This window comes from Siphateles boraxobius, unplaced genomic scaffold, assembly GCF_051911475.1.
Source record: "Siphateles boraxobius isolate OS27281-9 unplaced genomic scaffold, OSU_SipBor_1 33, whole genome shotgun sequence".
Taxonomy (NCBI): domain Eukaryota; kingdom Metazoa; phylum Chordata; class Actinopteri; order Cypriniformes; family Leuciscidae; genus Siphateles; species Siphateles boraxobius.
In genome coordinates, this window is record NW_027508953.1 from 8,908,792 (window position 1) to 8,926,722 (window position 17,931).

At 37.8% G+C, this 17,931-nt stretch overlaps 1 protein-coding gene across 2 annotated transcripts in view; it reads right to left on the minus strand.

The window, feature by feature from the left end:
• nfatc1 (nuclear factor of activated T cells 1) overlaps positions 1-17,931 on the minus strand; it is a 46,580-nt gene that overhangs the window by 11,403 nt on the left and 17,246 nt on the right. For both annotated transcript variants that reach the window (XM_077195403.1, XM_077195402.1), the window contains exons 7-8: positions 5,709-5,764; positions 2,625-2,757 (exon numbers count right to left, since the gene is read on the minus strand). In XM_077195403.1, the coding sequence (XP_077051518.1) occupies positions 2,625-2,757; positions 5,709-5,764 (189 nt within the window). The remainder of the gene's footprint in view (positions 1-2,624; positions 2,758-5,708; positions 5,765-17,931) is intronic.

The following is a 17,931-nucleotide window of genomic DNA, read 5'->3' on the forward strand; positions in this document are numbered from 1 at the left end:
TTCCGGGTTCATGTGACTTATGCGAGCTAGCACGAGTGAGTGGGTTTGTGGCTAGGATACCCACAGCGAAACAAACATTCTCATCAATGAGACTATGTGTCTGAGGCTACACGCTCCCGCCCAACTGAAAATATTTAAAGAAAGAGGGAAAAAAAGGGATGAATCATCACCACAAGAGCCTTCCAGCTGCTTTCGAAAATAAAAAGGCTATTTTTTTTGGATCTGCCCCCAGTGCTAATACCATATAAGCGTGCATTATGAAATATTTTACTGCTACAGTAGTTTCGCATCCACTGATTTACCCCCCCCCCCCCCCATCTGCCCCCAAAAAATCCAGCATTTTTTTCAGTGTCTCATTTTAAGATGCGATCTCAGGTTTAAGAGAGCCAAATTGCTAAGAATTGGACTGAGACTGAATTAGAAACAGATCAGTAGATCCTAGATATTGAGTGCATGAAGTTCAAACTAGCAGAGAGGCTGCCCATTTTTAACATATACACAAGTAGCAACGGTGCCTTCAAAGACATTTTAAAGAAAAAATGGAGTACTGTGTAGTATTCTTTCAGATCACGTCGTTTAGCTTCTAAAGCCATCTATATGCTTATGACAAAATTAACTTTTACCAACTTTTTGCTCAATTTATATTAAAATTTTAATCTTTCTCTTTCAGGAAAAAAAGCTCACAAATATTCGACAACCTATTTTTGCCCAATCAGATGCTATCTAGAATGAGAATGTCCCTCTCCCAACACCATCTTCATCTGACTAGCAAACTGCAAATCATGACTGTTACGTAAATGTAAGCCTGTCTGTTTCAAAATGAAATGCATAACTGCAGGGAAGACCACTATACTTCAGCAATTTCACGAAGTCATCCATGTCTTTTTGTTCTAAACATCATTCTCTTTGTAAGCATTAAAAATCCTGATAATATAACTACAACTAAAAACTACCGTTTCTTGGTGTATATGATTCTGGTGAACAGATGTTGAGCTACTGGGGAGAATTCATCTGTTGTTGACAAACTCTTCATCCACATGACGTTACAGTTTTCACCTTTTAACTTCTGACTGCATTTCTCAACAGACTGTCAGCAGCAGTTTATTTTTCTTCGTCGATGAGACATCCCTCACACAAACATGCCTCCACAGAAGCCCTGAAGTTTTAGTTTGCATTCTGTCAACAATACAAAGAAAAGGGGGAACTCTCTGTGCCGCCCAGACCGACCGCAGTTTTAAAATAGAGCCTAGACACCTATTTTAAGCTCTGAATGGGGAAATGAGGCTTCTAGCACATGTCTATACAGGCAGGCAGATATCTGTCACTCTGTCTCATGTTATCACCAAAAGCCATCTTAGATGATTCAGATTTTTGTAACAATAACCACTGAAGCTTATAGACTTATGATACTAATGAGTCATTCTGTGTTAATATAAAATCAAATACACAGACTCAGCATTATAATTTGTTCTTTAAAATAGAATGAGATAAATTGTCTCTACATCTTCCATCATAATCAGAATGGAAAGTGCTATCTTAACTTAGTATAAGCCATATATTAAAATGTGATATATATATATATATATATATATATATATATATATATTAATATATATATATATATATAATGTGAATGTGTGTATATGTGTATATATATATATATATATATATATATATATATATATATATATATACACACACATATATAAAACAGTAGTCTGCAACAGTTTTGCAAAAGATCCAGAATTATATCACAATTTTTGCAAAACAATTAAACACTGTTCCAATAAACTATAAAACTATAAAATGTATAAAGTACATTTTAGGTACATAAATATAAATTGTATGTACAAGTATATGACTCTACACATCAATAATAGTTATCTAAAAAAAGATGCCCTTCTATGTGCAATTAATAAAAACAATAATGGACAATTTAATAATAATAATACAAATAACTATTTCAGGGGTTCTTGGCCTGAGGACTTCTGCCCTAAAAAAAGGTTTTTAACCTTACTTAATTAGTAAAGGTATTACTAATATAATAGTTAAATTGCGCTAATAGTTAAAATAAAAAAAAAAGTAAAAATAATGATTATTTTAGGGGTCTTTGATCTGAAAACCTCTGACAGTTATTAATAAAATAGCCTGGACAGATTCCCTGGATCATCGTTAGAGCGTCCAGTCTAAAAAAAGACAGTACTGCAGTGTGAGTGGGCCGGCCTGCAGTTGCAGTACCCACACTTCAGGAGACAGGGCTGGGACAAGCTGGGTCTGACTCAAGCCTTTGAACCACCCACTGGTTACGCACACTGGGCCTGAGGGAATTAGCGGTGGTTAGGACCTTTCAGAAGTCAAGTAATTTTTTTTATTTCACCTGGCAACCAGTCTGGATTTGAATAATAGCATTCACATACTGGACCCCACCCTGTCACTGCCCTTCCACTGCTCCCAGAGCAGGTATGGAAAAGAACAAATTTTATGGAAATGCTTTTAACAAAGAAAAAACTAGCCACAATTCCATCCACTAAACAAGGCTTCAGAATTTCTTCTGAATTAATTCAGTCACAGATTGGAAAAAGAAGCGTGCATGAATTAAAAGGGAAAGAGGCGATTTTTTTTACCGTTTGTGGGCAGGAATGTGAAACGCTGGTACTGGCTTCTCTTCCGTTTGCCATTGCACACGTAGAAATTCACTTGAACTGGGTTGGATATTCTTTGGTTCCGATATGATGGGACTTCCACAAGCAAAGCCACCTGAAATGCAATATATGAACATGATTTCAGTCAGCTGATGTTGCAGTGTCGGGCTGGGATTGATGCTAAAAAAATCAAATAGAATAAAAAACTTGTTTATAATGCTACAAAGCCACTGTCTGGGTTGCTTCTACTTCTCTTGAATATTAAGCAGGGGAAAAAATAAAGTATTTTAACACCACCTACAATCAGTTGGAATAGTTTCATCAGACATTTTAATGAAAAAACAAAGTGTTTCTAGATACCAAAAACCTTAACAGCACCTTCTCCGTTATTCAACCTCACACCATGTGCAGCGTCCAACAGCCGCACACGCATCCAGCGATTGTGGCTTTCGGAACTCGAGGCAGATGAGGTTCAGGCGAACCCAACTGCATGCAGCAGACAGTGTTATTTTTGCGCTTCTCACCCTGAATGAGAGAGTGTCCGGGGACTCCGTCCAGACAGTTTATTTGCGCGTCTCCCCTCTCTGTCTCCAGACACCACTGAACTTTTGACCACTGAGCCGTCTGCGATTATAACTACAGTATGAGAAAGGTGCTGGGAGTGTCAAACTGTCTATCTCCCCCAACCTCTTTTCCTCCACCCTGAGATGAACCCTGTGTGGCTGAAAAGTAAATTGATGGTAGTTCTGTACAGTAGCCAGAGAGGAAGTCATCAGTCTTCTTGCAGGTTTTAGAACCATGTGCAGGTGAGCTCCCAGACTATTTATATTAGCACATCGCCTTAGCCGCAGAGCAATGCCAGACCAAGCACAATGTGTTTGAGGGAATTTCATCTATTAGTCTGATCTGCAGCTGTGCTCGGGACCCTTGGCCTGCAGCGAACTCCAACTCTACTTTGTAAAAATTCAGATTTACTTCAGTAAAAATGTACTTAAAAGTGTTAAAACACCAACAACACACCCATTTATCTATCTATCTGTCATTGGCAACCCATTTTACTTTTGCAATGCAAGGTATTTCTGAGTGAAAAATATTCAGTGAAAAATGTTAAGGCAATTTAGGTCATTTGGCGGCCTAATCTTGGTTACGCCCCCAAGGAGTAATTTTCTATGAAGGTAAAAGTCATTGAGAAAATCTCTAAAACTGTTTGTCAAGATTTCAAAATGCTAATAAAATCTCATAATGGTATCATACATTTTCTTTCTTTAGCTTAAATCATGCTAAAAAAAAAAAACGAAATAAAAAAAACCACACACTAGTGATCAAAAGTTTTGGGTCGGTACGTTTTTTTTTTTTTAAATATTTAAATTAGAATGACTTATGAAGTATCATGTGACACTGAATACTGGAGTAATGATGCTGAAAATTCAGCTTTGCCATCACAGGAATAAATTATGTTTTAAAATATATAAAAATATAAAACCGTTAATATATATAATAATAGTATAGTATTATAGTTATATATTAACTATACTAGTTTTTCGTTATTGTTATAATAGTTATTGGTATTACAGTATTTTTGTCAAATAAATGCAGCCTTGGTGAGTATACTTGGTGACTTCCTTCAAAAACATTAAAAATCTTACCAACCTCAAACTTTCGATTGCCACTATAGTTATTTGGCTGACCTTATTGAACATACAGTGTTATTATTCAGTGTTAATGTCATGAACAACTTAATGTCATTTTCCGTTATTCATTTTCTGGAGCTTGTATAATTGTTATATATGTCACATCTACGTGTTTGTTATTTAAAGGTAAAGACCCACTTTTATTAGCGCATCACATAAAGTCAAGTGCCGCCCCTTATTTACAAATACCAAATTCTAGAAACTATTTCAAATGTTGGTGTTGTTTATATGAAAAGTTAATGTAACATTAAAGAAAATCTTGCTTTGTGAAAAGACAAACCAACCCAAAAACCGCTCCAAAAACTGACACAAGACAGCATAGCAAAATAAAAGAGCCATGTGGTTTAGACTGTGTGAGAAAATGGTTCACATTAAATAAATATACATATACACACATAGCCGGGCAGGGAGGGGAAGAAATCAAAGGCGTCCTTGTAAAAAAAAAAAAAAATGGTCTAATACATTAACGCTCCATTCAAACAGATGGTCCCCATTCACTCGCTAAGCATTGAAACCAGGCGTGGAGGCTCTCATAAAGTTATGAACCAAGAGACACCAGACAAAGGCTAGCTTTCAGGGAGCTTTTGGCTCCGGAAGGGAAGAAACAAACATCAATTCATCCTAAAAAAAAATATGACAGCCATAGTGCTCTCTTCATTTTATTATGAACACATGAGCTCAGACAGAAGCTACTAAAATTTGGCCATAAATTAAGGAATTTTAGCTAGCTCATTTCTTTGATAGCGGGACCCAAAATCGCACTTATAAGTTCTGCCGAGAAGCAATTAAAGAGTCGCTACACAATTATACATTCTCTTTACGAGAATCTACAAATAAAATTGTAAATAGCTGGTGCGTTTTCCCTTTAATGCTTTGATTAAAACATTCTGTCACATTCCAGAGCTTGTCTATGTTTCTTATCTGGCCAATACTGACAGTTAAGACCTTTAGACTGGGTTTTATTCAAAAAGTCTGAGCTCTATGGACAGACATGTGCTACCTAACAAGTGTGTGTGGTGAGGGGAGCAGGTGCAGTGTTCACACACAAACACAGTCTAATCCCAGAGTCTAAACTGTGGTCCCTGAGCTCTCACAGAAAGAATCTTCCATAGAGAAAACAAGGAGCAGGTTTGCGTGTGCGAGTGTTGTGTGTGTTTCCTTCCCGAGAGAAGAGTAGGGCTCCACACATACATTATATCCGCTTTACACACAAAAAACAACCCGTTTACCTCAAACACAACAATACAACAAACATTTCTTAGTTTTAAACTATTTTTGTTTTATAATAATTTATACAGTTGTATAGTTTTATTCATAAAATTCTCAAGATTTCAGTGTAAAAAAGTAAAAAGTCACAAGAAAATGAAAGACTTACAGATTTAAAGGATTCTCTGTTGACTTTGGCCTCCATTTCCCAAATGTGATGGCCATCTGTAAAAAATAAATAAAAAAGAGCTGAAATGTATAGCATATTATTTACATTCACCTCAAATATGTGAAGGAATACACAACAGAGTGAGCTTCAATTCAGAATAGAAGATACATTTTGATATTAAAATCCACATATTATCACACTGTGATGGAAGTCTGTCCATAGCAAAAATGAGATTTTATCACCAGTTACAGTAGATGATTGAATTGAACTTTTTCCACACACATATGGTTGTATGTTATAATAAATAATAAATGAACCATATAACGATGCATAGTTAGTATAGATAAATAAATAGATTTTAGAGGGATGAAAAAGAGCTTATATTAAATGTATTTGGTGTTTTGGGGAATTTTTGGTGCAAAGCAGTGTCACTTAAAATGTCAATATGTAATATGGCTAATACAAACAGAATATTTTCCCCATAGTTTTCCGATTCAGTCTCTCACAACATATTTGCTAACACTTAACTTAAAGTTTTTATACATAATGCATTATAAAAGCATTTGTAATTCATTAATTCGGCCTATGCTAGTTTGTAATGTGTCGTATAATGCCTTGTATGTTCTGATGAATAAGTGTAACCACAGTTATAATACATTATATGACTTATCTGTTCCCTGAACACACTTTTATAAAGTGTAATACATTAAAACACAGGACAACCCACCAATTTCAGATATGGCCCTTTAACTTTGGTTACAATTATTTTTAAAAGGATATAATGCATTTATAACACACTATGAATACTTTTACAATGTATTATATATAAAGGCATTAAGTAAAGTGTTAACGTATAGTTTTTTTTTCTGCTTATGAAAGAAAATATGATTTTGGTACTGTGTTGAGTCACCACTGGACATCTGGGTCCTGAGGCAAGACCAGTTGAGACCCGCTGCCGTAGACAACATCAGTACAACATAAAAGAGACAGAAATCCCAAAAGTCTTTCGAGAGCAATCGCTATACTGCAGTCAGCCTTGAGATTACATCATGTCCTGTCTGCCTCTGACCCGCTCGGGCAGATGGGGGGCTGATGCAATCCTAATGATCTTACCATAGCCAAGAAGTGTGTGTGTGTGTGACGTGCTTTTGCTATGGAGGGACCAGTCGCTTACATCAGCCCCTTGTGGAATCTCGCAACTCATGACAAATAGTGTCTGAAGGGTCCAATAAAAGGCCTGGTAAACTCTGCTTCAGATAATGAGCAGCGGCTGTTTGGCTAAAGAGCATGAGGCGCACTTACGCGTCACAGACTATCATCTGTCCTTTCTCTCAATCTCCAATCTCCCCTCATTATAAAAAGTTTTATTTAACTATTTTCAGCCTCCGGCTTTTTGATGCAAACAGGCTTTCCCACACAAACGTTTGGGAACAAAAGACATATTAAGGTCTCGTTTGCTATTTTTAGTTAAGACATCACTGAAAAAACGTTTTTACTTAGACCGTAAAAACAGGAGAAAACCGCAGGGTAGTTTGGTCACAGCAGCGAGCCGCTAGGGCAAACCACAGACGCACACACGAAAACAAAGCATCATTGTGTCTAAGAAAGATTAAAAGTAAAGAACGAAAGCAGAAGAAAGGAAATTCCTCTAATATTATCTAGAACAATAGACAACACATCTTTTTAAACTTTCCATTGGCTTGTCTGCAGTCATATTTTTACATAATTGCATATTGCTTTCATAGATTTCACATTGATGATGCTCATGGGTTTAAACAGAACGCGGTGGAAAAGACTGTATTGGTTTTCCATGATAATTTTCTATGACAAGTATGCTCCAGGAGACCCTGAAGACTGTATTCCTAGACATTGAGTGCTTTATTTATACCACTGAGAAAGATCAAATGTATTGTTCTCACCTCGGTGAAATATTTATAAGAGGTCTCAGGCTTCAAGTCAGGCAAATTGCTTGTCGAATTTTAAGACAAATGACTTGTCAAGTTCTCATAACGTTACTCAACAGCATATGCAATGAATGGGTAATCCAGCGTCAGATTTAGAGGAGCGCTAACAATACTGTATTAACGTCTGATTGCGATGAATCTGGCATCGGGGGAAATTTTCCATTGGAGATTCTCAAACTATTCCAGACATATTATTCAGACTTTAAAGATGGAATGCTGAGACTATTTTCATTGCATTTTAAATGAAAGCTTAAACAGTGGGGTCTAGTTTTCGTGGGCAGACAGTGAGGGCATCCCTGGCTAGTCGCGCTGTGGTCTGTGATGTGGTGGAACGGTCTGTCATTACCGCTGGAAGGTAATACGATGCTAGAGGGAACCTCCATTGCCACTGTCTCCTTCTCTTTCTCGTTTGCTCTTTCTCTTTTTCAGATCAGTTTCATGAAGTTACCAACTATATTATGGTTAAATTCATCTATCTACAGCGATTTTACTCCACATGAAAGTGGCACATATACAGTTCACACAGACTTTATGATTCCATTTTTCTCAATGACATATACACTACTTGTAAGAAATGACAAAATAAGAAAGATGAACTGAAATTGTTTCCAAAAAAATAAACAGAAAATTACTCGAGAGAGCCAAATTGACCAAAATTACTGTCTGTCTCCATCAGTGATACTATTTCACCCCTAATACAAACTCTTGTATATGACATCACCACTTGGATGGGGCCCCGAATTATGGAGATCTGCGGTACACCATCAGCATAATGTCATACTGTAATTTTTTTTCAGATCTCTACTCTAGACTTTCATCTCAACCTCAGTTCTTTTGGTGGTCTGCAAGAAACAACCATTTTGGAAAAATATTTATGTACAAAATAAAGTTTATACAATTTGTGCTAGATACTGTATGCAAGAAATTGTCTAAAAAGCAACAGTATTTTTTAAAAATCTGTACAAACAATTATAATGATATTACAATATTAATACTTTTATTATAAAAAAAACAATACTAAATAATATTTAGAATTATTTATAATTTTATATATGAATTAAAAAATAAAATTTTAACATTCAGTTTATTTTTATGATGTAATATTTTTTGCATAATTATTCTGCATTTTTTGCATACAATATATAGCATGCATTATATTTGCACAATTTTCGGCATGATGTGAAATATCTGATTAACTAAAGAAATACTTTAATCAACTGATTCATTCATTTCAATTTTCTAAATCTCTCTTTATTGGCCCTGTCCCAAATGGCACCCTAAACACTCGAGGTCTTCCTACGAGACCGCACTTTCATGACGCAAAGCCGCTTTGACTGTTAGGAAGAAGGCTGCTGCGGAGCTTGCTTCAATGACAAAAGTGTGCATCGAGAGCACATATCAGCCGCAAATGGGACACCCTACAGTCTCTTGGACTTCATGATCAAGCGGAGGCCACTGTAAATCCACAAGAAAGTATGTGCATATGAAGTGTGCCATTTGGGAAAGGTCCATTTTGTGATTTCTCTTACTCTCCTCCTCTCTGCAGAGGTGAAACCTTTTCTCAGAGCCTTTCCTCCAGTGGGAAGTCCTTAAGTAATAGTGCAGGACTGTGGAGCCTGTGGTCATAGGAACTCTCATCTCCAATATGATTGAGCTACATGAGAAGAACTGATGAGAACACAGTGTACTTCATATTGATGAGGTGCTCAGAAAATCCTCTTGCCTATAAGACTGAGCCTTATCAGACTACTTTCTCAGAGAGAAGCATACAAGACCATTACTAATAAAAATCCTGAACTACTTTATTTAAGAGCCAAGGTCAACCTGACAAATTTCAAATACCAAACTTTAACAAGATGTACATGTGGTATTAGTAAGTATAAAACTTTGTATGCGCTAAGATTTAACAGAGGCTTGCCACAGTGTTGCTATGCAATCGCTAATGTGGTTTTCAGCAAGGTTGCTTGAGTGGTTGATTACTGATCAAAGTCAGAAAAAGCCCATCCCAAGTCTCTATGATATTCTGGTCACTAGATATGGCCTTAAAATCAAAACAATTTTGTCTATAGAAATAACCAGGTGAAAAAAGTCTGATTGCTTAGAAACCCGCAGGATTCACAATGGTCTTCACATCGAAGTTTAATACTTAAAGGGAAAGTTCACACAAACATGACAATTGTGTCATCATTTATTTACCCTCATGTCGTTCCAAACCTGTATGACTTTCTTTATAGATATTATAACTTTAGAAGAGTCCAAAACAGCACTGGAAACCACTGGACTTTTCAAAGTATGAACTATCTTCTTTTATGTTCCACAGAAGAAAGTCAGTCATATAGGTTTGGAACGACATGAGGGCGAGCAAACCATGATTTTTAGGTGAACTATCCCTTTAAGAATTAGGTCTTAGCAAATACCTCTAAAAGGGCCGAATACTACACAAAACCTAACTTCCGGAGCCAAGTTTCTGGATCAGCTTGCACTTGTCAAACTCCCCTCTAAGCCCAGTTCAGAATCAAAAGCCCTGTTGTGTTGTTGATAAGGGAGAGCCACAAAAAAGAAATCTTAGTGCCCCAGGCGGTTGGGGTAGTAGGCAGTCAGGGAGCTGGGTGGTGGTAGTGCACGTCCAAAAGCCTCCCTCAGACTGTTGTACTGTAAACACATACAGATGCGGCAATGCAGACCTGCTCGCCACAGCGTTGTGAATAGACTCCCTTGTCCTCCTGCAGCGACCCCTCCTCCTCTGGGCAAAAGGGATCAGCGTATGGCACGAGAGAGAAAGGGGAGCTCAGGCTGGGATGACCCTAATTGCAGATGCTCAAGCGAGCCAGTTTTCCAGAACGTGCTAATGAACAGCAGCTGTGGAGTCTTCAGGCGAGTAGCACTGCTCTTCAATGCCACGTTAAAATGCTAAATGTGCTTGAAAAATATTCATTTTCATTGCGTTTAAATGAAAAACAATAAAATACATCAAATTCTGCCAGGCCATTGTTGTGGATGGTCTCTTTATAAATGTATAATATAATTTTTTTTGTTGCTCCTTAATGAGGAGACAATGCAGGGATTCCCTGAGGCTTGCGACCACGATTGGTTTGTTTGTGAGAGTGCGCCATTGTTGCTGAGGGTTGTTGAGGACGAGCCAAACCTCAAGGCTCCTTCACACGGAGGTTATTGTTCTGAAGTGTGAAAGGCGGACACCCACATGAGATTTTCATTCACGAAGCTTATCCAGAACAAACTCATCTCACACAGAAGACCCATAGAAACGAATTGCAACTAACATTATTAGTGATGTTTGTGAAGGCAAGCAGCACTATTACAGTTGCTAATATGGAAGGTTAGGGATTTGAAAAACTCCTTCGATTTTTGCCAGGTGGATAATGTTAAATCAAAACTTGTTACAACAAATGACAGAATTTCTTTAAAAAAAGAAATCTGTGCACTTTGATAAAGATACTATGAATATGGCCCTGTCCCAAATGGCACCCAAAACACTTCCTACGAGTGCGCACTTTCGTGATGTAAAGTAGTTTTGAATGTTGGAAAGAAGTCTGCTGCGGAGCTAGCTTCAGTGGGGGCTCGACCAAAGTGCGTATCGAGGGCACATATCGACCACAAAGTGAATTGTGCCATTTGGGACAGGGCCTATGATGGTTTAAGTTACAGTACACAAACGTGATTATACACCCGTTAGTACCAAATAGTTTGAAAATTAGTTATGTAGGCCATATGTAGGCCATATGATGGCAATTGATAAAATACAAATTGAAAATACTTTAGGGCTTTTCACACTTTAAATATTTAACCCTAGCTCATTGGTAACCCCGGATGAACAAATTCCAAGGTTACCTTGATTCACGTTTCACTTTGCTCATAATTTAACCAATGTTGACAATTAATCCTGGGTAGTCATAAGCTGTTGTTTCTCACAGTATATTCCTATACTCAGGGTTAAACCCTCCTTATTTGCCTATCAGTGTCAGTGTCACTGATAGGACGAACACTGCACCAAATGTTTAGACAAAGGCTCTAACATTGCGGATCCTGATTTTATATATTGCCGACTGTACTATCAAGCTTACACTGAATGGACTTTTCCGAATATAAAGGTAAGAATGAAACAGTCTCTTCTTCATTACAATTGTCATGTTTTCTGACACCGCTTGACATTTTTCCATTGCTGAAGCTACTGTTTATACAACGTGCAGTGTTTTCATGACTGTCCAAAGCACGTGAATATGAGGCACGCTATTGGTTGTCCATTGCTAAGCATCTATTCGTAACATTCTAACATCACATCGTTTTAACATTGTACAAGTTTGGCACTGCAATGCGTGGTTAACACCGCAAGAACGGTGCTAACCCTGCCCCGGAGTAGGGTTTCATAACCACAGGTAAAAAGCGGTGCTAACCCCGCTTCTAAATTACAAGTGTGAAATGTTCCTGTAGCCAGGGTTAAATGCAGGGTATAGAACAATGAAAACCCGAAGTTAAGCACATAAAAAAATTAGTCATTGAATCATTGCTTCAACAGTTTCAATCAAAATCACGGATTTTTGCAGTAAAAATGACTCACGGTTCAGTGAGGGAGTCAGTTGTAAGTCAGAAGTGGTGAGTTGTGAACAATGATAACCCGAAGTTAAGCACATAAAAAAAGCGCAGGGTGAAAAGCCCTTTTGAGTGAAAAGATTAGTTAAAAACAACAGTTAGTTGAGTTAATTATCATAGTATCTTTTCTACAAATTACATTTTTAGGCCATAAATGGCAAATGGATTCTTGCAGTAAATATGGTTCAGTGAGGGAGTCAGTGGTTAGTCAGAAGTGGTGAGCTGTGAACAATTCACTGACATAGTGAAGCTAATTCAAATCACTAACTTATGAGTGAGTTAAGGCTAATTCACACTGAGCCAGGAGACCCGACCAATGGTCTCAGTTATCAGATTACAGTACGTCACTTCTCAGACTGTTACATGCACCGCACAAGATATTTGATAAAACAGATGGACACAAAGAAAGATTCCGCAAGTGGATTTTAAAAGAGTGTCGCAAATTTTAATTCTTTTGTCGCATTTAGTGGAAATCTGGAGTTACTGGGAACCAACTCTTGAGTCTAGACCAATAATTCAAATTAGTTCACTTGTGCAACATACAAAATTGGGTGATGCATTTAGAATGTATATAAACTACCATCTGCCTGTTTGATTGAACACCAATTATTTGGTATAAGAGGTTTCTATGGACAAAAGCTGATAACAATATTGACCTGAGCTGTCTGGAACCGCCCGTGAGTGCAGACTGATCTACCTCAAATAACTGATCTAATGTAGACTGACTCATACAAACACACAGGTCTATACCTGGATAACTTAATCTAATGGGTAAGAATAAGCAGCACCAGGTCAAAGCATTGGCATGTGACCATGCAACCTCTGAATACATTATCATATGCACTCACACACCAATGCACAAAGAAAGAGTGGAAAAAGAATTTTAAGTGGTTTTGCAGCTGAGCAGGCAGTGAAGTCCAGTGAGTCCAGATGTGAAAACGCTCCTCTCTCATGAGGGAGTTTCTTTGTGTCTGCCTCTTTCTTTCTCTCTTTTTTTTGCACTCTATTTTCCCTTCTGTTAGGAATCCCCACTGTTCCGTAACACACACACACACACACACACACACACACACACACACACACACACACACACACACACACACACACACACACACACACACACACACACACACACACACTAACTGTAACACATTAGGGCCAAACACTCATACACAAACACATAGCCCTTTTCCAGTCAATGGAAAAAAAATCGATTTGAAGAGGAATCACCATAAGATCACATCCCTGGCCGGTCTCAAATAAAGATATAAAAAACATCATTAAGTTCTGTTGTTACGAATTTGCATACAAAGTCAACATGCTGCTCCACCACTGACACCGTGAGCTCTCCAACACTATTAACCTGATATGTATCTAAGGATGCCAACTTAAAGAACTTTAAAGTTAAGAAATTCTTCTCTCTCACTCTCTTCTCTCTCACTCTTTCTCTCTGTCCACGTCTACAGAAAAAGAAAAGAAGATGTCTTATCTTTAGTCATCAGCCTGTGCCAAAATGAAGACTTCTCTTCATTAGTCTGATTATGTCTAGACTAGACAGTGAACTCAAATTAGTAACATACACATTAATCACGGATGACTCTGATGTGGATGGTGCCCAGATCATTTCAGCAGACACATTTATACAAAGAGACTTCAGTACACTTATGCACTGAAGTCTTAAATGACGAGAGATCAGGAGCTGAGCAGCTACTGCATTAAAGAATAGAATAGAATGAGGAATTTATATAGCGCTTTCATATGTACTACTGTACACCCAAAGTGATTTACAATCATGTCCGGATCTCTCCTCAACCGCCACCAGTGTGCAGCACCCACTTGGATGATGCGACGGCAGCCACAGTACAGCGGCGCCAGTGCGCTCACAACACACCAGCTAAGACTTCATTAATCGTGAAATATTATTCTATTCTATGGCCTTTTATTTTACTGGTTTGATTTATTTATCATGCCCTGGCAACCAGCTGGAACACCTTAGTAACCACGTGCCAAGCACTTAGAACACTTTAGCAGCTACCTAGCAACGCCCTAGAAATGTATCTAATCTAATTTACCTACCTACCAACCAATCCATCCATCCATCCATCTAATCTGCCTACCTGTCTACCTACCCATCCATCATCCACCTACCTTTCTATCTGTCTGTCTACAGTTTCAGCAATGCCCTTGCAACCACCCATAACTCCCTGCAAGCAATCTAGCAACTGCCAAGCAGTTAAAGAAGAACATCCTGAAAACCCCATAGCTTTCCTTAAAATTCTTAAAATTCTCTTCAAACTGCATTAATCAAATTAAATAAATCCCAAATTTCTACTCTTCTCTACTCTTATACTTCTTCAATACTGTATTTACAATCAGTTTAAAAAAATAAATAAATCCCTTAACTTCTTTCTTTCTCTCAGTCTCACTATTTTTCCTCTCCTTTTGCATATTAGTTATACTGTCTATGACTTTCCATTTAAAATACGCTCCAAGCACAGATGGGAAAAGAGTCCCAAGTCACGTTGCAGCTGAGAGGAAGCAATGGTCAGAAAGAGGGAGAGAGAGACAGAGGGATTCCCTGTGTATGAGTCACGTTGTGGGAGCCCCCTCTTTACTCATAACAAAAACAACACTTTCCTTCGAGATTGAACCCACAGAGACAGACTGCACAGCGCTAGAGACCGCAGATTAATTTCAACACCTTTTCATTGACAGTTATGATGTTAATCAACAAAAATATTAGTCTAATATGCTTTAAAGGAACTGTCCACCCTAAACTTAAAATTCTGTCATCATTTATACACCCTCATGTCGTTCCAAACAAGTATGACTTTCTTTCTTCCATGGAACATGTAAATCCTAATAGTATATCTTGGCCACTCTTCTACATTTTGTTCCGTTCCTCACACAATCACCATTGTATGGCTTCAAAAGACTTTAAATATATTACACAAGTTGCACCATTCCAATGGTTTATATTTCATTTTGGATCCTCATACAAATGCATTATATATTTTCTTAAGAAATGTCCCTTTGAAAAACACAGGTAGGGACAAATATGGGGGTAAGTAAATAATAGAATTTAAAGGGTGAACTATTCCTTTAAAAATAATGATACCACAACTAATTTGAATCTAATATGTTTTAACACATGAAGAAATCCTATTTAAAAAGCTGAACCGCCTCTTTCCCTTCCTAAAAACGTAATGTTCCCCAGTTTTAAAGAAGCCAAAGTTTTATAGATGATGGTAAATGCAAATACAGGGGAATACATTATAAGGCAATGTGGCAGGAGCTTTTGACCGAGCTAATGAAAAATGATAATGGAAAAGATTTGACTTTAAGCAAACTGGACAGAGAGCGAGAGCGAGCGAGCGAGAGAGAGAGCGAGAGAGAGCGAGAGAGAGAGAGAGAGAGAGAGAGAGAGAGAGAGAGAGAGAGAGAGAGATAGAGAGATAGGTAGGTAGATTGTTGGCTGTTGATGCCAATGGTGGGCTGGCTCAGGGGTGTTTCCATTTGAGGAGTGCCCAAGAATCCACAGCGGATGCCAGACACGGGGAAACCCTTCTCTCAAAAACAAGAGCACACACCCTTCTGTCGGCAAGCACACACATGCCCTCCTATCTCACTCTCTCTTTTACACAAACACCTACGCAAATATGTGCACAAACCAAAAATGTCTCTGGGTTTGACAGCATGTTATTGATGCTGTAACTTAAACAAATGTTCATTCATTAGTAAATCCCCAACAACCTTTATCCATCCATCTATCTATTATATAAAATTATATAAGAATAAATACATATAAATGAGTGGTTATTAGAATACAGAGAGGTTAAATATCATTCTACAACTATCACACATTTCAGCAGCTTCATTTAATTTCAGTTCCCCTCTTCACAGGTAAAACAATGAGGCCATTTCCTTCAGCTTTGTGTTACGGATCGCCAAATATCCAGAGTGTTTACATTACCCGGCCTTGGCCTTGTCTGCACCTCCTCTCTTTTTTTTTCATTTTTTATTTTATTTTTGACACACTCATCAAGGAAATGACTGTTTGTAAATCTCAGGTATCAACAGTCAAGGGCTACTGCTTCTATTTTCCATATGGAAAAAGAGAGAGAGAGAAAGAGAGAGAGAGAGAGAGAGAGAGAGAGAGAGAGAGAGAGAGAGAGAGAGAGAGAGAGAGAGAGAGAGAGAGAGAGAGAGAGATCTGAATAAAGACGGACAAAAAAATCAAAACAAACGCCCAGACACAAGGGACAGCCCAGACTGCACACTCTCTCTATTTGGGCTCCATTCCTGGGCAGCACAGGCAATGGAAAGTTCTGGAAATGTAAATCTGTTGGGTTAAAAATACAGCGCATTAATTTGCTCCACATGTGGCACTCTGGCATAGGGAGCGATATTTTGACGGGGAAGAAGGAGGGATAGAGAGAGTGGTAGGAGGGTTTTTCTATCTGGAGAAAGCAACCACATACATACACACTACTGAACTATTACTACAGCTAGGGGCTAGGGGCCCTTCACAGGATAAAAGCTCTTATGAGTAAACATTGACCCCCATGACTATAACATAGAGATAAACTACTGCATCAAGCCCAGGCAGGCAGATATTCATTTTGGATCCTTTTACTTCAACTGGACTATGGACTGGAACTGATTTCTGCACCATTAGTGGCATCAAAATAATTGAAATGTGTTTGTTTGAGCAGAGAATCACAAAATTGGGAGGGGATTTAGTGATCATCCAATCAATGGCAAACAGGTTTTAGAAAACACTCTGGATATTTGGCGATCCGTAACACAAAGCTGAAGGAAATGGCCTCATTGTTTTACCTGTGAAGAGGGGAACATTAAAATGAAATGAAGCTGCTGAAATGTGTTATAGTTGTAGAATGATTTTTGAATCTGACTGTATTCTAATAGTCACTAATTTATATGTATGTATAGATAGATAGATAGATAGATAGATAGATAGATAGATAGATAGATAGATAGATAGATAGATAGATAGATAGATAGATAGATAGATAGATAGATAGATAGATAGATAGATAGATAGATAGATAGATAGATAGATAGATAGATAGATAGATAGATAGATAGATAGATAGATAGATAGATGGGATAATTTTGGGACAGGATTAAGTGTTCAACCAAACAATGGAAGACAGGAGAGTGTTTGGAAAATTGGGAAGTTTTTGCTATTTGGTTTTGTGTTGCAATTGGCCTAGAAATGAGTGAAATGACAGTGAAACTTTAAATGTAGTTACCTAGTGCCTCATTCCACACAGTTTGCTTACTGTCCGTCCTATACAGTATGCAAGATTAGCATCCATCCCGAATCATGGTGAGTTGAAAACAGCATGCCAAATGTGGCCATATGGCATCCACACATGCTTTTTGGCCTAATATTGTCCAGATCCCATACTATGCAAGAGGATTGGTTTGCAATGGATCGAAAAATAATATCTTAATAATAATATTAATAAAACCTATATAAACCAGGCCCAGACAGAATCAGTTTTTATTTTTAGGGGGGAAATCTGCTAAATGAATTTATATATGGTCAAATGTGATGTGTTAAATGGAATTAAATGTACTAGACATGCATTGGTAACTAAAAGCATAATCAATAAGCAAAAATG